Source organism: Heptranchias perlo, unplaced genomic scaffold (assembly GCF_035084215.1).
Source record: "Heptranchias perlo isolate sHepPer1 unplaced genomic scaffold, sHepPer1.hap1 HAP1_SCAFFOLD_433, whole genome shotgun sequence".
In the NCBI taxonomy this organism is placed as follows: domain Eukaryota; kingdom Metazoa; phylum Chordata; class Chondrichthyes; order Hexanchiformes; family Hexanchidae; genus Heptranchias; species Heptranchias perlo.
In genome coordinates this window covers 129821-153064 of record NW_027139446.1, presented here as the reverse complement: position 1 = coordinate 153064, position 23244 = coordinate 129821, and the positions used below count along the sequence as shown (strand labels likewise).

General features: G+C 46.8%; 1 protein-coding gene across 1 annotated transcript in view; it reads right to left on the bottom strand.

The window, feature by feature from the left end:
• Positions 1–6297: 6297 nt before the first annotated feature.
• LOC137312783 (zinc finger protein 40-like) overlaps positions 6298–23244 on the bottom strand; it is a 65889-nt gene continuing 48942 nt past the window's right edge. The window contains exon 6 of the mRNA XM_067979217.1: positions 6298–9227. Coding sequence (XP_067835318.1) covers positions 6399–9227 — 2829 coding nt within the window. The 3' untranslated portion in view covers positions 6298–6398. The remainder of the gene's footprint in view (positions 9228–23244) is intronic.

The window sequence follows — 23244 nt, the reverse complement described above, 5'->3', positions numbered from 1 at the left end:
CAGGTCAGAGTGAGTAAATCAGAGACTGGAGTAAAAGGTCAGAGTGAGTAAATCAGAAACTGGAGTAACAGGTCAGAGTGAGTAAATCAGAGACTGGAGTAACAGGTCAGAGTGAGTAAATCAGAAACTGGAGTAACAGGTCAGAGTGAGTAAATCAGAGAATGGAGTAACAGGTCAGAGTGAGTAAATCAGAGAATGGAGTAACAGGTCAGAGTGAGTAAATCAGAAACTGGAGTAACAGGTCAGAGTGAGTAAATCAGAGAATGGAGTAACAGGTCAGAGTGAGTAAATCAGAGAATGGAGTAACAGGTCAGAGTGAGTAAATCAGAAACTGGAGTAACAGGTCAGAGTGAGTAAATCAGAGAATGGAGTAACAGGTCAGAGTGAGTAAATCAGAGAATGGAGTAACAGGTCAGAGTGGGGAAATCAGAAACTGGAGTAACAGGTCAGAGTGAGTAAATCAGAGACTGGAGTAACAGGTCAGAGTGAGTAAATCAGAAACTGGAGTAACAGGTCAGAGTGAGTAAATCAGAAACTGGAGTAACAGGTCAGAGTGAGTCAATCAGAAACTGGAGTAACAGGTCAGAGTGAGTAAATCAGAAACTGGAGTAACAGGTCAGAATGAGTAAATCAGAAACTGGAGTAACAGGTCAGAGTGAGTAAATCAGAAACTGGAGTAACAGGTCAGAGTGAGTAAATCAGAGACTGGAGTAACAGGTCAGAGTGAGTAAATCAGAGAATGGAGTAACAGGTCAGGGTGGGGAATTCAGAGACTGGAGTAACAGGTCAGAGTGAGTAAATCAGAAACTGGAGTAACAGGTCAGAGTTAGTAAATCAGAGACTGGAGTAACAGGTCAGATTGAGTAAATCAGAAACTGGAGTAACAGGTCAGAGTGAGTAAATCAGAGACTGGAGTAACAGGTCAGAGTGAGTAAATCAGAGAATGGAGTAACAGGTCAGAGTGGGGAAATCAGAGACTGGAGTAACAGGTCAGAGTGAGTAAATCAGAAACTGGAGTAACAGGTCAGAGTTAGTAAATCAGAAACTGGAGTAACAGGTCAGAGTGAGTAAATCAGAGACTGGAGTAAAAGGTCAGAGTGAGTAAATCAGAAACTGGAGTAACAGGTCAGAGTGAGTAAATCAGAGACTGGAGTAACAGGTCAGAGTGAGTAAATCAGAAACTGGAGTAACAGGTCAGAGTGAGTAAATCAGAGAATGGAGTAACAGGTCAGAGTGAGTAAATCAGAGAATGGAGTAACAGGTCAGAGTGAGTAAACAGAAACTGGAGTAACAGGTCAGAGTGAGTAAATCAGAGAATGGAGTAACAGGTCAGAGTGAGTAAATCAGAGAATGGAGTAACAGGTCAGAGTGAGTAAATCAGAAACTGGAGTAACAGGTCAGAGTGAGTAAATCAGAGAATGGAGTAACAGGTCAGAGTGAGTAAATCAGAGAATGGAGTAACAGGTCAGAGTGGGGAAATCAGAAACTGGAGTAACAGGTCAGAGTTAGTAAATCAGAGACTGGAGTAACAGGTCAGAGTGAGTAAATCAGAGAATGGAGTAACAGGTCAGAGTGAGTAAATCAGAGAATGGAGTAACAGGTCAGAGTGAGTAAATCAGAGAATGGAGTAACAGGTCAGAGTGAGTAAATCAGAAACTGGAGTAACAGGTCAGAGTGAGTAAATCAGAAACTGGAGTAACAGGTCAGAGTGAGTAAATCAGAAACTGGAGTAACAGGTCAGAGTGAGTGAATCAGAGAATGGAGTAACAGGTCAGAGTGGGGAAATCAGAGAATGGAGTAACAGGTCAGAGTGAGTAAATCAGAGACTGGAGTAACAGGTCAGAGTGAGTAAATCAGAAACTGGAGTAACAGGTCAGAGTTAGTAAATCAGAGACTGGAGTAACAGGTCAGAGTGAGTAAATCAGAAACTGGAGTAACAGGTCAGAGTGAGTAAATCAGAGACTGGAGTAACAGGTCAGAGTGAGTAAATCAGAGAATGGAGTAACAGGTCAGAGTGGGGAAATCAGAGACTGGAGTAACAGGTCAGAGTGAGTAAATCAGAAACTGGAGTAACAGGTCAGAGTTAGTAAATCAGAAACTGGAGTAACAGGTCAGAGTGAGTAAATCAGAGACTGGAGTAACAGGTCAGAGTGAGTAAATCAGAAACTGGAGTAACAGGTCAGAGTGAGTAAATCAGAGACTGGAGTAACAGGTCAGAGTGAGTAAATCAGAAACTGGAGTAACAGGTCAGAGTGAGTAAATCAGAGAATGGAGTAACAGGTCAGAGTGAGTAAATCAGAGAATGGAGTAACAGGTCAGAGTGAGTAAATCAGAAACTGGAGTAACAGGTCAGAGTGAGTAAATCAGAGAATGGAGTAACAGGTCAGAGTGAGTAAATCAGAAACTGGAGTAACAGGTCAGAGTGAGTAAATCAGAGAATGGAGTAACAGGTCAGAGTGAGTAAATCAGAGAATGGAGTAACAGGTCAGAGTGAGTAAATCAGAAACTGGAGTAACAGGTCAGAGTGAGTAAATCAGAGAATGGAGTAACAGGTCAGAGTGAGTGAATCAGAGAATGGAGTAACAGGTCAGAGTGGGCAAATCAGAAACTGGAGTAACAGGTCAGAGTGAGTAAATCAGAGACTGGAGTAACAGGTCAGAGTGAGTAAATCAGAGAATGGAGTAACAGGTCAGAGTGAGTAAATCAGAGAATGGAGTAACAGGTCAGAGTGGGGAAATCAGAAACTGGAGTAACAGGTCAGAGTGAGTAAATCAGAGACTGGAGTAACAGGTCAGAGTGAGTAAATCAGAGAATGGAGTAACAGGTCAGAGTGAGTAAATCAGAGAATGGAGTAACAGGTCAGAGTGAGTAAATCAGAGAATGGAGTAACAGGTCAGAGTGAGTAAATCAGAAACTGGAGTAACAGGTCAGAGTGAGTAAATCAGAAACTGGAGTAACAGGTCAGAGTGAGTAAATCAGAGACTGGAGTAACAGGTCAGAGTGAGTGAATCAGAGAATGGAGTAACAGGTCAGAGTGGGGAAATCAGAGAATGGAGTAACAGGTCAGAGTGAGTAAATCAGAGACTGGAGTAACAGGTCAGAGTGAGTAAATCAGAAACTGGAGTAACAGGTCAGAGTGAGTAAATCAGAAACTGGAGTAACAGGTCAGAGTGAGTAAATCAGAGACTGGAGTAACAGGTCAGAGTGAGTGAATCAGAGAATGGAGTAACAGGTCAGAGTGAGTAAATCAGAAACTGGAGTAACAGGTCAGAGTGAGTAAATCAGAGACTGGAGTAACAGGTCAGAGTGAGTGAATCAGAGAATGGAGTAACAGGTCAGAGTGGGGAAATCAGAGAATGGAGTAACAGGTCAGAGTGAGTAAATCAGAGACTGGAGTAACAGGTCAGAGTGAGTAAATCAGAGACTGGAGTAACAGGTCAGAGTGAGTAAATCAGAGAATGGAGTAACAGGTCAGAGTGAGTAAATCAGAAACTGGAGTAACAGGTCAGAGTGAGTAAATCAGAAACTGGAGTAACAGGTCAGAGTGAGTAAATCAGAGACTGGAGTAACAGGTCAGAGTGAGTAAATCAGAAACTGGAGTAACAGGTCAGAGTGAGTAAATCAGAAACTGGAGTAACAGGTCAGAGTGGGGAAACGAGGCCTCCTCCACCATACTCAGTGTGGTGGGATTGGTTAACCCCTCCTACAGGGAGTGTACCGTGACTGCCGAACACTACAGCACAGGAGCGTCCTCCTGTCATCAGGGCAATGCCCTGTCGTCCAATGTGAGACGTTGGTGCTGGGAATCGAACACTTTCAATTTCAGAAGTGTCGTGCCAGAATCAAGCAGGCTCATGGGAGCAAACTCTCGCCTTCCTGCTGGCAGTCGGGAGCAGTGTCAAATCGAGGCAGTGATCTTACTCACCCTTCCAGTGAGCACAGAACAATACAAAACTGCCTCAAACTTTTGTCACAATTATAAATCTTGCTCAAAGCAGCCAGGGAAAATGCCCCATTGGTATCATAAGAACATAAGAACATAAGAAATTGGAGCAGGAGTAGGCCAATCGGCCCCTCGAGCCTGCTCCGCCATTCAATAAGATCATGGCTGATCTGATCCCAACCACAAATCTAAAGAACACAAGAAGTCGGAGCAGGACCCGGCCACATAGCCCCTGGGCCCTCTCCGCCACCCACAGGGCATTGACCGATCCGAACTCAGCTTCATGTCCAATTTCCTGCCCGCTCCCCATAACCCCTAATTCCCTTTACTTCTAGGAAACTGTCTATTTCTGTTTTAAATTTATTTAATGATGTAGCTTCCACAGCTTCCTGGGGCAGCAAATTCCACAGACCTACCACCCTCTGAGTGAAGAAGTTTCTCCTCATCTCAGTTTTGAAAGAGCAGCCCCTTATTCTAAGATTATGCCCCCTAGTTCTAGTTTCACCCATCCTTGGGAACATCCTTACTGCATCCACCCGATCAAGACCCTTCACAATCTTATATGTTTCAATAAGATCGCCTCTCATTCTTCTGAACTCCAATGAGTAGAGTCCCAATCTACTCAACCTCTCCTCATATGTCCGCCCCCTCATCCCCGGGATTAACCGAGTGAACCTTCTTTGTACTGCCTCGAGAGCAAGTATGTCTTTTCTTAAGTATGGAGACCAAAACTGTATGCAGTATTCCAGGTGCGGTCTCACCAATACCTTATATAACTGCAGCAATACCTCCTTGTTTTTATATTCTATCCCCCTAGCAATAAAAGCCAACATTCCGTTGGCTTTCTTGATCACCTGCTGCACCTGCATACCAACTTTTTGATTTTCTTGCAGTAGGACCCCCAGATCCCTTTGTACTGCAGTACTTTCCAGTCTCTCGCCATTAAGAAAATAACTTGCTCTCTGATTTTTCCTGCCAAAGTGCATAACCTCACATTTTCCAATATTATATTGCATCTGCCAAATCTCCGCCCACTCACCCAGCCTGTCTATATCCCCTTGCAGGTTTTTTATGTCCTCCTCACTCTCTACTTTCCCTCCCATCTTTGTATCATCTGCAAATTTTGATATGTTGCACTCGGTCCCCTCCTCCAAATCGTTAATATAGATTGTAAAGAGTTGGGGACCCAGCACCGACCCCTGTGGAACACCACTGGTTACTGGTTGCCAGTCCGAAAATGAACCATTTATCCCAACTCTCTGCTTCCTGTTCGATAACCAATCCTCCACCCATGCCAGAATATTACCCCCAATCCCGTGATTTTTTATCTTAAGTAATAATCTTTTATGTGGCACCTTGTCGAATGCCTTCTGGAAGTCTAAATACACTATGTCCACTGGTTCCCCTTTATCCACCCTATACGTTATATCCTCGAAGAACTCAAGCAAATTTGTCAGACATGACTTCCCCTTCATAAAGCCATGCTGACTTTGTCCTATTAAATTATGTTTATCTAAATGTTCCGTTACTGTCTCCTTAATAATAGACTCCAAAATTTTACCCACCACAGATGTTAAGCTAACTGGCCTATAATTTCCAGCCTTCTGCCTAGTACCCTTTTTAAATAACGGTGTTACATTAGCAGTTTTCCAATCTGCCGGGACCTCTCCTGAGTCCAGGGAATTTTGAAAAACTATCACCAAAGCATCCACAATCCCTACTGCCACTTCCCTCAAGACCCTAGGATGGAAGCCATCAGGTCCAGGGGATTTATCCGCCTTGAGTCCCATTATTTTACTGAGTACCATCTCCTGAGTGATTTTAATCGTATTTCGCTCCTCCCCCCGTAGAGTCCCCTGTTTGTCCAGTGTTGGGATATTCTTAGTGTCCTCTACAGCCGGGATCCATTGTTGGGACATTGTAGAGGGAGCTTTACTCTCCATCTAATCCATGCTATACCAGCCCTGGGAATCCGAACCAGGTCCAATCAAAAGCAGATCCAATCCAAATCAGGTCAGATCCTAAAATAGGCCCAATCCCAAACCAGGTGGAATAGAACAATCCGCAGGCAGAGAATCCCTGGCAATGTCCGTCTGGTGTTGTGTGAGATAATGTCCATGTCACTGTTGATGGCAGCTAGTGATACCCCTGGGGGAGTGGGAGTTGTGCTGAACACCCTGCATATAAGCCGCACTTGAGAAATGTAAAGTCTTTACACCGTCACTGAGTGCAAGTGAGAAATCACTGATGTTTCCCACAATCATTCCCAACACTCCAAAAACACAAACACTGCAAGAAGGTGAAGCGGCTACAGGAAATGATCGTATCCAATAGCTCAGACACACATAATGCTCATACATGTTTATCATCAGTGTGGGAGAAATACACCTTCAGTTACACGCTACAGTCTCTCTCTGGAATCGGTGAATATCAAGCACCGAGCAGGTTTGGCAGTTCACTTCTCCCAAGTCCACTCTGTCTCGATGACCAGCCTGTCTTCATCACTGCTACTGTCCCCATTCTCCACACCCTGCTGTCTCCTTCTCACGTCTAGAGACTTGACTCTTCTCCGCTTGTTTAATAGGAGACCAGTCTGACTGGGGTCAGGTGTCAGGAGACCAGTCTGACTGGCGTTAGGGGTCAGGAGACCAGTCTGACTGGGGTCAGGGGTCAGGAGACCAGTCTGACTGGCGTTAGGGGTCAGGAGACCAGTCTGACTGGGGTCAGGGGTCAGGAAACCAGTCTGACTGGGGTCAGGGGTAAGGAGACCAGTGTGACTGGGGTTAGGGGTCAGAAGACCAATCTGACTGGGGTTAGGGGTCAGGAGGCCAGTCTGACTGGGGTTAAGGGTCAGGAGACCAATCTGACTGGGGTTAGGGGTCAGGAGACCAGTCTGACTGAGGTTAGGGGTCAGGAGACCAGTCTGACTGGGGTTAAGGGTCAGGAGACCAGTCTGACTGGGGTTAGCGGTCAGGAGACCAGTCTGACTGGGGTTAGGGGTCAGGAGACCAGTGTGACTGGGGTTAAGGGTCAGGAGACGAGTGTGACTGGGGTTAGGGGTCAGGAGACCAGTCTGACTGGGGTCAAGGGTCAGGAGACCAGTCTGACTGGGGTCAGGGGTCAGGAGACCAGTCTGACTAGGGTTAAGGGTCAGGAGACCAGTCTGACTGTGGTCAGGGGTCAGGAGACCAGTCTGACTGGGGTTAGGGGTCAGGAGACCAGTCTGACTGGGGTTAGGGGTCAGGAGGCCAATCTGACTGGGGTTAGGGGTCAGGAGACCAGTCTGACTGGGGTCAGGGGTCAGGAGACCAGTCTGACTGGCATTAGGGGTCAGGAGACCAGTCTGACTGGGGTCAGTGGTCAGGAGACCAGTGTGACTGGGGTTAAGGGTCAGGAGACCAATCTGACTGGGGTTAAGGGTCAGGAGACCAGTGTGACTGGGGTTAGGGGTCAGGAGACCAGTCTGACTGGGGTTAGGGGTCAGGAGACCAGTCTGACTGGGGTTAGGGGTCAGGAGACCAGTCTGACTAGGGTTAAGGGTCAGGAGACCAGTGTGACTGGGGTTATGGGTCAGGAGACCAGTCTGACTGGGGTCAGGGGTCAGGAGACCAGTCTGACTGGGGTTAAGGGTCAGGAGACCAGTCTGACTGGGGTCAGGGGTCAGGAGACCAGTCTGACTGGGGTTAAGGGTCAGGAGACCAGTCTGACTGGGGTCAGGGGTCAGGAGACCAGTCTGACTGGGGTTATGGGTCAGGAGACATGTTTGCTGAAGGAATTTCTGTATATCAGTCTCCAAAGATTCTGATTGGTTAAACTGTGCGACAGGACTTGGGGCAGGAGGTTTGGTGCCGAGGTCAGCGTTTCCACATATTATCAGACCAGGGCAGGCGGGCTTTGAGCTCCAAGTATTTTCCACAGCGAGCATCTCTCCAAACATCCACTCCTGGCCTTGATCAACACTGAATGTATTTGAAGGCACATGTGGCTTCTGCAAACTAACATTCACTGTGGGCACTGAGGGGACAGTGGGGACAGTGGGCACTGTGGGGACAGTGGGGACAGTGGGCACTCTGGGGACAGTGGGGACAATGGGCACTCTGGGGACAGTGGGGACAGTGGGCACTGTGGGGACAGTGGGGACAGTGGGCACTGAGGGGACAGTGGGGACAGTGGGCACTGTGGGGACAGTGGGGACAGTGGGCACTGTGGGGACAGTGGGGACAGTGGGCACTGTGGGGACAGTGGGGACAGTGGGCACTGTGGGGACAGTGGGGACAGTGGGCACTGAGGGGACAGTGGGGACAGTGGGCACTGTGGGGACAGTGGGGACAGTGGGCACTGTGGGGACAGTGGGGACAGTGGGCACTGAGGGGACAGTGGGGACAGTGGGCACTGTGGGGACAGTGGGGACAGTGGGCACTGAGGGGACAGTGGGGACAGTGGGCACTGAGGGGACAGTGGGGACAGTGGGCACTGTGGGGACAGTGGGGACAGTGGGCACTGTGGGGACAGTGGGGACAGTGGGCACTGTGGGGACAGTGGGCACTGAGGGGACAGTGGGGACAGTGGGGACAGTGGGCACTGCGGGGACAGTGGGGACAGTGGGCACTGCGGGTACAGTGGGCTCTGTGGGGACAGTGGGGACAGTGGGGACAGTGGGCACTCTGGGGACAGTGGGGACAGTGGGCACTGTGGGGACAGTGGGCACTGTGGGGACAGTGGGGACAGTGGGCACTGTGGGGACAGTGGGGACAGTGGGGACAGTGGGGACAGTGGGCACTGCGGGGACAGTGGGGACAGTGGGGACAGTGGGGACAGTGGGGACCGTGGGGACAGTGGGCACTGTGGGGACAGTGGGGACAGTGGGGACAGTGGGCACAGTGGGGACAGTGGGGACCGTGGGGACAGTGGGGACCGTGGGGACAGTGGGGACAGTGGGGACCGTGGGGACAGTGGGCACTGTGGGGACAGTGGGGACAGTGGGGACAGTGGGCACAGTGGGGACAGTGGGCACTGTGGGGACAGTGGGGACAGTGGGGACAGTGGGCACTGTGAGATGCCGGGGAAGGAGCAGGGAGGAGAGCCCCGCAGGCAGTAAGAGAAGGCTGGGCTGTGGACTCTCTGAGCATGGCACCTCCTTGTCCTTTAATCCACAGATCTGCAGTTGACAGCTGGACGATGGAGGAGCACTCTGGATTTGAAGTGCAGGCAGCAGCAGTAATTGGACCGTCTCACCGTACCCCGTCGGGCTCTGCTTTCCTGGATGCACTGACAATACCACCAGCTGTGATTGGAAAATACAACAGAAATTCATTGAACCCCATCACACCTTAGAGTCGTGCAGTTTAAAAAATAACTTAATAAGATATTATTCACTGTGTATCAGAGCGTGCTAACATATATTTCAGTAAGAAGAACGAGGAGAGGTAATATAAACTAGAGGGCACAACTCTAAAAGGGATACAGGAACAGAGAGATCTGGGGGTATATGTACACAAATCATTGAAAGTGGCAGGGCAGGTTGAGAAAGTGGTTAAAAAAGCATACGGGATCCTGGGCTTTATAAATAGAGGCATAGAGTACAAAAGCAAGGAAGTCATGATGAACCTTTATAAAACACAGGTTTGACCACAACTGGAGTATTGTGTCCAGTTCTGGGCACCGCACTTTAGGAAGGATGTGAAGGCCTTAGAGAGGGTGCAGAAGAGATTCACTGGAATGATTCCAGGGATGAGGGACTTTAGTTACGTGGATAGACTGGAGAAGCTGGGGTTGTTCTCCTTGGAACAGAGACGGTTGCGAGGAGATTTGATCGAGGTATTCAAAATCATGAAGGGTCTAGACAGAGTAGATAGAGAGAAACTGTTCCCATTGGCGGAAGGGTCAAGAACCAGAGGACATAGATTTAAGGTGATTGGCAAAAGAACCAAAGGTGACATGAGGAAAAACTTTTTCACACAGCGAGTGGTTAGGATCTGGAATGCACTGCCCGAGGGGGTGGTGGAGGCAGATTCAATCATGGCCTTCAGAGGGGAACTGGTTAATTACTTGAAAGGAATAAATTTGCAGGGGTACAGGGATAGGGCGGGGGAGTGGGACTAACTGGATTGCTCTTGCAGAGAGCCAGCACGGACTCGATGGGCTGAATGATTCTATATGATTCTATAATAATACACAGTGTGTAATTTTTGTTACAGGCTTCTAATACATATGTTGTAACTTGTGTTACAGGACTATGACACACTGTGTAATATATGTTACAGGATCCCAATACACAGTCCATGTGATATGTTACATAACTCTAATACACACTAGTGTGTAATATATGTTACAAGACTCTTATACAATGTTTGCTATACATGACACTTAAGCACAGTTTGTAATATATGTTACAGGACTTAAATACAAGGTGTGTAATATATGTTACAGGACTCTAATACACAGTGTGTAAACATGTTACTAGACTCTTATACAAAGTTTATAGTATATCTTAGAGGACTCTAATACAAAGTGTGTAATATATGTTACAAGACCCTAATACACAATGCACAGTACATGTTTGATGTTTGATATGTTTGATAAATGTTACAACAATCTAATACTTAGTATGTAACATATGTTACTAGACTGTAATACATGGTGTATAATATATGTTACAAGAACCCAATACCCAATGTGTACTATATGTTATGGGACACTTATATACAATGTGTAATAAATGTTACAGGACCTTATGCACATTGTGTAATGTATGTCACAGGGCAATAATGCTCAGTGTGTAATATATGTTAATGTAAGGAATCTTACAACACCAGGTTATAGTCCAACAATTTTATTTTAAAATCACAAGCTTTCGGAGATTATCCCCTTCATCAGGTGAGTGAGTGAAAGGTTCTCAAATCGCATATCTTATATTAGGCTGGGACACCATCACACCAATCAAAGGTGTCGTTGGTGTTCAGACAGGTTAGCCACGGAAAACAGTTCTGAATACACAATGGGTCAGGTTACAAAGCCAGAGAGAGAAAGAGACCCGAAAGGCAGAGAGAGAGAGAGAGAATGTCCAGTTGTATTAAAAACAGCTAACTTTTTTTTTCCCCTGCTTATGTGTAGCGTGACATGAACTCAAGTTCCCGGTTGAGGCCGTCCTCATGGGTGCGGAACTTGTCTATCAACTTCTGCTCGACGATTTTGCGTTGTCATCTGTCTCGAAGGCCGCCTTGGAGAACGCTTACCCGAAGATCAGTGGCTGAATGTCCTTGACTGCTGAAGTGTTCCCCGACTGGGAGGGAACCCTCCTGTTTGGCGATTGTTGCGCGGTGTCCGTTCATCCGTTGTCGCAGTGTCTGCATGGTCTCGCCAATGTACCATGCTCTGGGGCATCCTTTCCTGCAACGTATGAGGTAGACAACGTTGGCCGAGTCACAGGAGTATGAACCATGCACCTGGTGGGTGGTGTCCTCTCGTGTGATGGTGGTATCTGTGTCGATGATCTGGCATGTCTTGCAGAGGTTACCGTGGAAGGGTTGTGTGGTGTCGTGGACGCTGTTCTCCTGAAAGCTGGGTAATTTGCTGCGAACGATGGTCTGTTTGAGGTTGCTCACGAGGCTCTACTTTTCCAGCTTCCACCCTAACCACGTCAAAGAGGCCATCCCCTATGGACAGGCCCTGCGAATACACAGGATCTGCTCAGATGAGGAGGAACGCGATGGACACCGACAGACGCTGAAAGACGCCCTCGTAAGAACGGGATATGACGCTCGACTCGTCGATCGACAGTTCCGACGGGCCACAGCGAAAAATCGCATAGACCTCCTCAGAAGACTAACACGGGACGCAACCAACAGAGTACCCTTCGTCGTCCAGTACTTCCCCGGAGCGGAGAAACTACGCCATGTTCTCCGCAGCCTTCAACATGTCATCGATGACGACGAACACCTCGCTATGGCCATCCCCACACCTCCACTACTCGCCTTTAAACAGCCACCCAACCTCAAACAGACCATCGTTCGCAGCAAGTTACCCAGCTTTCAGGAGAACAGCGTCCACGACACCACACAACCCTGCCACGGCAACCTCTGCAAGACATGCCAGATCGTCGACACTGATACCACCATCACACGAGAGGACACCACCCACCAGGTGCATGGTTCATACTCCTGTGACTCGGCCAACGTTGTCTACCTCATACGTTGCAGGAAAGGATGCCCCAGAGCATGGTACATTGGCGAGACCATGCAGACACTGCGACAACGGATGAACGGACACCGCGCAACAATCGCCAGACAGGAGGGTTCCCTCCCAGTCGGGGAACACTTCAGCAGTCAAGGACATTCAGCCTCCGAACTTCGGGTAAGCGTTCTCCAAGGCGGCCTTCGAGACACACGACAACGCAAAATCGTCGAGCAGAAATTGATAGCCAAGTTCCGCACCCATGAGGACGGCCTCAACCGGGATCTTGGGTTCATGTCACGCTACACGTTACCCCACCAGCAGGAAAATAAAGTTATCTGTTTTTAATACAACTGGACATTCTCTCTCTCTCTCTCTGCCTTTCGGGTCTCTTTCTCTCTCTGGCTTTGTAACCTGACCCATTGTGTATTCAGAACTGTTTTCCATGGCTAAACTGTCTGAACACCAACGACACCTTTGATTGGTGTGATGGTGTCCCAGCCTAATATAAGATATGCGATTTGAGAACCTTTCACTCACTCACTCACCTGACGAAGGAGATAATCTCCGAAAGCTTGTGATTTTCAAATAAAACTGTTGGACTATAACCTGGTGTTGTAAGTTTCTTACATTTGTCCACCCCAGTCCATCACCGGCATCTCCACATCATAATATATGTTAGACTCTGAAACACAGTGTGTAACATATGATATTGGACATTTATTCACAGTGTGTAATATGTGTACCAGGACGTCAATACACAGTGTGTAATATATATTACAGGACTCTAATACACAGTGTGTAATATATATTACAGGACTCAAATACACAGTGTGTACTATATATTACAGGACTCTAATACACAGTGTGTAATATATATTACAGGACTCTAATACACAGTGTGTACTATATATTACAGGACTCAAATACACAGTGTGTACTATATATTACAGGACTCAAATACACAGTGTGTACTATATATTACAGGACTCTAATACACAGTGTGTAATATATATTACAGGACTCTAATACACAGTGTGTAATATATATTACAGGACTCTAATACACAGTGTGTACTATATATTACAGGACTCTAATACACAGTGTGTAATATATGTTGCAGGACTCTAATACACAGTGTGTAATATATATTACAGGACTCTAATACACAGTGTGTAATATATATTACAAGACTCTAATACACAGTGTGTAATATATATTACAGGACTCTAATACACAGTGTGTAATATATATTACAGGACTCTAATACACAGTGTGTAATATATATTACAGGACTCTAATACACAGTGTGTAATATATGTTGCAGGACTCTAATACACAGTGTGTAATATATATTACAGGACTCTAATACACAGTGTGTAATATATATTACAGGACTCTAATACACAGTGTGTAATATATATTACAGGACTCTAATACACAGTGTGTACTATATATTACAGGACTCTAATACACAGTGTGTAATATATATTACAGGACTCTAATACACAGTGTGTAATATATATTACAGGACTCTAATACACAGTGTGTAATATATATTACAGGACTCTAATACACAGTGTGTAATATATATTACAGGACTCTAATACACAGTGTGTAATATATGTTACAGGACTCTAATACACAGTGTGTAATATATATTACAGGACTCTAATACACAGTGTGCAATATATATTACAGGACTCTAATACACAGTGTGTAATATATATTACAGGACTCTAATACACAGTGTGTAATATATGTTACAGGACTCTAATACACAGTGTGTAATATATGTTACAGGACATTTATTCACAGTGTGTAATATATGATGCTGGACATTTATTCATGGTGTGTAATATATGTTACAGGACTCAAATACACAGTGTGCAAACATGTTACAAGACTCTTCTACAAAGTTTATAATAAATGTAAGGGGACTCCAATACACAGTATGCAATATATGTTACAGCTCTAATACGCAATGTGTAATATAGGTCACAGTACACTAATACACAATTTGTTAAATATATGTTACAGGACTCATTGTGTAATCATAGTCATAGAAAGGTTACAGCATGGAAGGAGGCCATTTGGCCCATCGAGTCCATGCCGGCTCTCTGTCAGAGCAATCCAGCTAGTCCCACTCCCCCACCCAAACAGCTGTAGCCCTGCACATTTTTTCCTTTCAAGTCCTTATCCAGTTCCCTTTTGAAGGCCATGATTGAATCTGCCTCCACCACCCCCTCGGGCAGTGCATTCCAGATCCTAACCACTCGCTGTGTAAAAAAGTTTTTCCTCATGTCACCTTTGGTTCTTTTGCCAATCACCTTAAATCTATGTCCTCTGGTTCTTGACCCTTCCGCCAATGGGAACAGTTTCTCTCTATCTACTCTGTCTAGACCCTTCATGATTTTGAACACCTCGATCAAATCTCCTCTCAACTGTCTCTGTTCCAAGGAGAACAACCCCGGCTTCTCCAGTCTATCCACGTAACTAAAGTCCCTCATCCCTGGAATCATTCCAGTGAATCTCTTCTGCACCCTCTCTGAGGCTTTCACATCTTTCCTAAAGTGCGGTGCCCAGAACTGGACACAATATTCCAGTTGTGGTCAAACCTGTGTTTTATAAAGGTTCATCATGACTTCCTTGCTTTTGTCCTCAATTGGGGGAAAAATTGGATAAGGGGCTTTTTTGGGCGTGGGTAGCGTGATGCGCCCAATGACCCCTGTGCAGGCAGGACGCGAGTTTCGGATGGCCCGAGGACTCACCTGCAATCAGTGTTCCTTTCCGGGCCTTGCATGTGGAATCAATGCAATTTGCACATTCCACCACCAGGGGGAGCTCAACCTCTTAAAGGGAGGATGTTTCTCCGAAATCTCTTAAAGGTAGCTGGTACCTGTTATTTGCTGTAAATAACAGTCTGCTGTCTGCATGGAGTCTGAATAGAGATCAGACATCACACACGTAAAACACAGCTGCAGGTCCCATCCCTATGTTTACACACTGATGAGTTATGTTAAAACATTGAATAAAGGTTGCCCGCCAGACCTCACCAATCTGCCGATCTGAGTTGGTACCAGTCCTGCGAGAGTGAATGCACCTTGGTCTAAGAGGTGGACAGAAGGAGGGACATCCTATATCCGCAGTGGGGGGGGGGGGGGATATAAGGAGGCCCCCCAGACATATACCCAAAAGGCAGTAGGAGGCAGCGGGGGACGAAGTCAATGCCAAGCAAACAGCATCATGAACATGGATGCGGTGCAGGAAGGAGTTCAATGCTTTGACACGAGTGGTCAAGGTGAGTGAGGTCAACTGTCATGTGGCGTCTCCTACCAACTGCACCACACACTACGCCCCCCCATCACCAACAAACCAACAAACTCTTTCCATCAGTACTCAACTCTTCCAACCAGATGCTTCCTTACACATTACCACTGTTGCAAGCAGCCCACTCACAACTCACAGGCCACACACACTGGCAGCTATTCAACCATAACAGGCACATCACCCAGACACACGTCCCGTTTTCTTGCAGGAGAAGGTGGAGCATATCAGGAGGCAGCAAGTGGCAGTGGCATTTAGCCCCTCGAGCCTGTTTCACCATTCAATGAGATCATGGTGGACCTGTGATCTAACTCCATACACCCTCCTTAGCCCCATATCCCTTAATACCATTGGTTCACAGAAAGCTATCAATCTCAGATTTAACATTCACAAGTGAGCGAGCATCAACTGTCGTCTGCAGAAGAGCATTCCAAATGTCTCCCACCCATTTCCTAACTTCACTCCTGCACGTCCTGGCTCTAAATATTAGGCTATGTCCCTGTGTCCTAGTATTGAAGTCTAGGAGACCTCCAAAAACAGTGACAACTATCTCGGCAGTCAGAAGCAATAATCCAGTCACTAACCTGTAAATCCTGCATGGTCCCATTAAATAGCGCTGGTGGGGGGAGCGGTCCTCCAGGCACTCTAGGACAGGTTCAGGTGGTCGGGGTTAAGACTGTGGGTTGAGTTGAGTGTTAATGTCCCAAAATGGCGTCTATCACTTTAAATCTGATTGAAGCCATTTTCTCCCTACTTTAATGATTCCAATGATCGTTATCTGCGCCTGCGCTAACTCCTGCGTCCGGCGCACATCACGCTGGAAACATGCATGCGCATCCAACACTCCATCTTGGATGTCAGAGAGACCGTGTAACGCCGAAAACAACAGGCGCTACACGGTCCAATTTAGCGCCCATCTACTTTCAGTAGAGCCAGCATTTCTAGTACCTCCTCTTTATCAATTTAGTGCCCTGAGCCTCTATTTATAAAGCCCAGGATCCCGTATGCTTTTTTAACCACTTTCTCAACCTGCCCTGCCACCTTCAATGATTTGTGTACATATACCCCCAGATCTCTCTGTTCCTGTACCCCTTTTAGAATTGTGCCCTTTAGTTTATATTGTCTCTCCTTTCTCTTCCAACCGAAATGTATCACCTCGCATTTTTCTGCGTTAAATTTCATCTGCCACGTGACCGCCCATTCCACCAGCCTGTCTATATCCTCTTGAAGTCTATCACTATCCTCCTCACTGTTCACTACACTTCCAAGTTTTGTGTCATCCACAGATTGGGAAATTGTGCCCTGTACACCCAAGTCCAAGTCATTAATATATATCAAGAAAAGCAGTGGTCCCAGCACTGACCCCTGGGGAACACCACTGTACACCTCCCTCCAGTCCGAAAAACAACCGTTCACCACTACTCTCTGTTTCCTGTCCTTTAGCCAATTCTGTATCCATGTTGTCACTGCCCCCTTTATTCCATGAGCTTTAATCTTGATGATAAGCCTACCATGCGGCACTTTATCAAACTCCTTTTGAAAGTCCATATCCACCACATCAACTGCATTGCCCTCATCGACCCACTCTGTTACCTCATCAAAAAACTCTATCAGGTTAGTTAAACACGATTTGCCTTTAACAAATCCATGCTGTCTTTCCCTAATTAATCCACACTTGTCCAAGTGACTGTTAATTCTGTCCCAGATTATTATTTCTAAAAGTTTCCCCACCACTGACGTTAAACTGACTGGCCTGTAGTTGCTGGGTTTATCCTTACCCCCTTTCTTGGGTGTAACATATATTACACAATGGAGGCTGAATCGGGCCAGCCTAGTGCCCGTTCTGTAGGCACTATGTGGACATGTCAGCCCCGAAAATGGCGTCCGATATAAGTGTGACATACGCAGGACGCCATATTGGTAAAGGTGTTTGCGCGCACGCACCTACCGAACGCCATAGTGTGCAAAGTAGGGAGATTGGACGGTACGTGTGTTACGCTGAGTTAAGGGAAAGATGCGATTTTGGAACTCAATGCTCCAGTCAACTCACTGTCTGAACCTCGACCAGCTGAACAGGTCGTAGACAGCTGGAGGACCCCGTACCATCGCTATTTAAAGGGACCATGCAGGATTTACAGGTTCGTTACTGGATTATTGCTTCTGGCTGTTGATGCAATTGTACCTGTTTTTGGAGGTCTCCTGTACTCGAATACCAGGACTAGGGAACATAGTCTAAAAATTAGAGCCAGGTTTTGCAGGAGTGAAGTTAGGAAACGCTTCTACACACAAAGGGTTGGAGAAATTTGTAACGCTCTTCTGCAAATGGCAGTTGATGCTAGCTCAATTATTAATTTTAAATCTGAGATTGATAGATTTTTGTTAACTAAAGGTATTAAGGTATAGGGGGCTAAGGTGGGTATATGGAGTTAGGTCACAGATCAACCATGGTCTCACTGAATGGTGCAACAGGCTCGAGGGGCTAAACGGCCTACTCCTGTTCCCATCTTCCTACAATAAAGTTTCAATACTCTACAGGGATTGGGCTGACTCGCTGACAAGCAACAAGGGCACTTGCAGAGTGGCAGGGGTGGGACAGGAATGCTGTCATCCTGAGAGAGGACAGCAGGTTCATGTTCCATGGAGCCACTACCACTTGCTGCCTCCTGCTATGCGCCACCTCCTCCTGCAAGAAAGCGGGATGTGTGTTGGTGAGTGTCCTGCAAGATGTTTGGGTGATGTGCCTGTTGTGGTTGAATAGCTGCCAGTATGTGTGAGGCTTGCAAAGGTGATAATGTGTGAGGGTGAGAAGAAGAATCTGATTGGAAGAGTTGAGTACTGATGGAAAGAGCTTGTTGGCAGGTGGGTGATGAGGGGTGTAGTGCGTGAAGCAGTGGATGCGGCTCGTGGTGCAGTCGGTAGGAGATGCCACTTGACAGTTGACCTCACTCACCTTGACCACTTGTGTCAAAGCATTGAACTTCTTCATGCACTACATCCATGTTCATGGTAAAGTGCGCCTGGCATTGACTTCATCCCCTACTGCCTCTCTCTGCCTCGGGAGCATATGTCTGGAGGGCCCCCCTTGCGGATATAGGATGCCCCTACTTCTGTCCACCTCCTGCACCAAGGTCTCCAGTGCATCATCAGAGAACCTTAGTGCACACTCTCTCGCAGGCCCGGTACAAACTCAGATCGACAGATTGGTGAGGTCTGGCGTGCAGATTGGAGGACGTGGGATTTAATTTTGTGAAACCTTTATTCAATGTTTTAACATAATTCAACGCTGAGAGGAGCCGAGCCGAGCGGAGGGAGCGTCCGATAAAAGGTGGGATTTCAGAGCGCTGAGAGGAGCCGAGCCGAGTGGAGGGAGCGTCCGATAAAAGGTGGGATTTCAGAGCGCTGAGAGGAGCCGAGCCGAGCGGAGCTGCGACCGAGTTCGAAGTGACGTCAGGAATCAGATCGGGACGCGACACAGGGGAGGCACCTGATTGGTGAGTAGGTTCAGGTGAGTATTTCTACTGATCGACAGTAACTGAAGTAAAAGGAAAGGGAAGGTCTGCAGGTCTTATAGGAAGTAGCGTTTATTTTTTAGTGAATCAAGGTCCCCAGTGTAGTTAACATTCTCTAAATTGAGAATAATTTAAAGGAGTGAACTCCTTAAAGGGAGTGGTAAGTAGTTTTACTTTCCTTTTTTTTCTCTTGACATTGCAGTTGTTGTTAAGCTAACTTAAGGGTTAAGTCATGGCAGGAGATCCCACAGCCATGTCATGTTCCTCTTGTGGGATGTGGGAATTCAGGGCTCCTTCCTGTATCCCTGATTCCTTCACCTGCGGGAAGTGTGTCCAGCTGCAGCTATTGTTTGACCGCTTGACGGCTCTGGAGCTGCGGATGGACTCACTTTGGAGCATCCGCGATGCTGAGAAAGTCGTGGATAGCACGTTCAGTGAGTTGGTCACACCGCAGATAAAAATTACTGAGGGAGATAGTGAATGGGTGACCAACAGACAGAGGAAGAGTAGGAAGGCAGTGCAGGGGTCCCCTGCGGTCATCTCCCTCCAAAACAGGTATACCGTTTTGGATACTGTTGGGGGAGATGGCTCACCAGGGGAAGGTGGCAGTGGCCAGGTTCATGGCACCGTGGCTGGCTCTGCTGCACAGGAGGGCAGGAAAAAGAGTGGCAGAGCTATCGTGATAGGGGACTCGATTGTAAGGGGAATAGACAGGCGTTTCTGCGGACGCAACCGAGACTCCAGGATGGTATGTTGCCTCCCTGGTGCAAGGGTCAAGGATGTCTCGGAGCGGCTGCAGGACATTCTGGAGGGGGAGGGTGAACAGCCAGTTGTCATGGTGCATATAGGCACCAACGATATAGGTAAAAAACAGGATGAGGTCCTACAAGCTGAATTTAGGGAGTTAGGAGTTAAACTAAAGAGTAGGACCTCAAGGGTAGTAATCTCAGGATTGCTACCAGTGCCACGGGCAAGTCAGAGTAGGAATGACAGGATAGCAAGGATGAATACGTGGCTTGAGAGATGGTGCAAGCTGGAGGGATTCAAATTCCTGGGCCATTGGAACCGGTTCTGGGGGAGGTGGGACCAGTACAAATTGGACGGTCTGCATCTGGGCAGGACTGGAACCAATGTCCGAGGGGGAGTGTTTGCCAGTGCTGTTGGGGAGGGTTTAAACTAATGTGGCAGGGGGATGGGAACCGATGCAGGAAGTCAGTGGGAAATAAAATGGTGACAGAAACAAAAGGCAGTAAGGGAGAGTGTACAGAACATGACCGGACAGATGGTCTGAGAAAGCAGGGCAAAGACCAAAGGAAGTCTAGATTAAACTGCGTTTATTTCAATGCAAGAAGTCTGATGGGCAAGGTAGATGAACTCAGGGCATGGATGGGTACATGGGACTGGGATGTTATAGCTATTACTGAAACATGGATAAGGGAGGGGCAGGACTGGCAGCTCAATGTTCCAGGGTACAGATTCTATAGGAAAGATAGAGCAGGAGGTAAGAGAGGAGGGGGAGTTGCGTTCTTGATTAGGGAGAACATCACGGCAGTAGTGAGAGGGGATATATCCGAGGGTTCGCCCACTGAGTCTATATGGGTAGAACTGAAAAATAAGAAGGGAGAGATCACTTTGATAGGATTGTACTACAGACCCCCAAATAGTCAACGGGAAATTGAGGAGCAAATATGTAAGGAGATTACAGACAGCTGCAAGAAAAATAGGGTGGTAATAGTAGGGGACTTTAACTTTCCCAACATTGACTGGGACAGCCATAGCATTAGGGGCTTGGATGGAGAGAAATTTGTTCAATGTATTCAGGAGGAATTTCTCATTCAGTATGTGGATGGCCCGACTAGAGAGGGGGCAAAACTTGACCTCCTCTTGGGAAATAAGGAAGGGCAGGTGACAGAAGTGTTAGTGAGGGATCACTTTGGGACCAGTGATCATAATTCCATTAGTTTTAAGATAGCTATGGAGAAGGATAGGTCTGGCCCAAAAGTTAAAATTCTAAATTGGGGAAAGGCCAATTTTGATGGTATTAGACAGGAACTTTCAGAAGTTGATTGGGAGAGTCTGTTGGCAGGCAAAGGGACGTCTGGTAAGTGGGAGGCTTTCAAAAGTGTGTTAACCAGGGTTCAGGGTAAGCACATTCCTTATAAAGTGAAGGGCAAGGCTGGTAGAAGTAGGGAACCTTGGATGACTCGGGAGATTGAGGCCCTAGTCAGAAAGAAGAAGGAGGCATATGACATGCATAGGCAGCTGGGATCAAGTGGATCACTTGAAGAGTATAGAGATTGCCGGAGTAGAGTTAAGAGAGAAATCAGGAGGGCAAAAAGGGGATATGAGATTGCTTTGGCAGATCAGGCAAAGGTGAATCCAAAGAGCTTCTACAAATACATAAAGGGCAAAAGAGTAACTAGGGAGAGAGTAGGACCTCTTAAGGATCAACAAGGTCATCTATGTGCGGAACCACAAGAAATGGGTGAGATCCTGAATGAATATTTCACATTGGTATTTACGGTTGAGAAAGGCACGGATGTTAGGGAACTTGGGGAAATAAATAGTGATGTCTTGAGGAGTGTACATATTACAGAGAGGGAGGTGCTGGAAGTCTTAACGCGCATCAAGGTAGATAAATCTCCGGGACCTGATGAAATGTATCCCAGGACGTTATGGGAGGTTAGGGAGGAAATTGCGGGTCCCCGAGCAGAGATATTTGAATCATCCACCGCTACAGGTGAGGTGCCTGAAGATTGGAGGGTAGCAAACGTTGTGCCTTTGTTTAAGAAGGGCGGCAGGGAAAAGCCTGGGAACTACAGACCAGTGAGCCTGACATCTGTAGTGGGTAAGTTGTTAGAGGGTATTCTGAGGGACAGGATCTACAGGCATTTGGAGAGGCAGGGACTGATTAGGAACAGTCAGCATGGTTTTGTGAGAGGAAAATCATGTCTCACGAATTTGATTGAGTTTTTTGAAGGGGTAACCAAGAAGATAGATGAGGGCTGTGCAGTAGACGTGGTCTACATGGACTTCAGCAAAGCCTTTGACAAGGTACCGCATGGTAGGTTGTTACATAAGGTTAAATCTCATGGGATCCAAGGTGAGGTAGCCAATTGGATACAAAATTGGCTTGACGACAGAAGACAGAGGGTGGTTGTAGAGGGTTGTTTTTCAAACTGGATGCCTGTGTCCAGCGGTGTGCCTCAGGGATCGGTGCTGGGTCCGCTGTTATTTGTTATTTATATTAATGAATTGGATGAGAATTTAGGAGGCATGGTTAGTAAGTTTGCAGATGACACCAAGATTGGTGGCATTGTGGACAGTGAAGAAGGTTATCTAGGATTGCAACGGGATCTTGATCAATTGGGCCAGTGGGCCGATGAATGGCAGATGGAGTTTAATTTAGATAAATGTGAGGTGATGCATTTTGGTAGATCGAATCGGGCCAGGACCTACTCCGTTAATGGTAGGGCGTTGGGGAGAGTTATAGAACAAAGAGATCTAGGAGTACAGATTCATAGCTCCTTGAAAGTGGAGTCACAGGTGGATAGGGTGGTGAAGAAGGCATTCGGCATGCTTGGTTTCATTGGTCAGAACATTGAATGCAGGAGTTGGGATGTCTTGTTGAAGTTGTACAGGGCATTGGTGAGGCCACACTTGGAGTACTGTGTACAGTTCTGGTCACCCTATTATAGAAAGGATATTATTAAACTAGAAAGAGTGCAGAAAAGATTTACTAGGATGCTACCGGGACTTGATGGTTTGACTTTTCGGGAGAGGTTGGATAGACTGAGACTTTTTTCCCTGGAGAGTAGGAGGTTAAGGAGTGATCTTATAGAAGTCTATAAAATAATGAGGGGCATAGATAAGGTAGAGAGTCAAAATCTTTTCCCAAAGGTAGGGGAGTCTATAACGAGGGGGCATAGATTTAAGGTGAGAGGGGAGAGATACAAAAGGGTCCAGAGGGGCAATTTTTTCACTCAAAGGGTGGTGAGTGTCTGGAACGAGCTGCCAGAGGCAGTAGTAGAGGCGGGTACAATTTTGTCTTTTAAAAAGCATTTGGACAGTTACATGGGTAAGATGGGTATAGAGGGATATGGGCCAAGTGCAGGAAATTGGGACTAGCTTAGTGGTATAAACTGGGCGACATGGACATGTTGGGCCGAAGGGCCTGTTTCCATGTTGTAACTTCTATGATTCTATGATTCTATGAACAGTTTGTAAACATACGGACGGGACCCACATCTGTGTTTTACGTGTGCGATGTCTGATCTCCATTCACACTCCGGG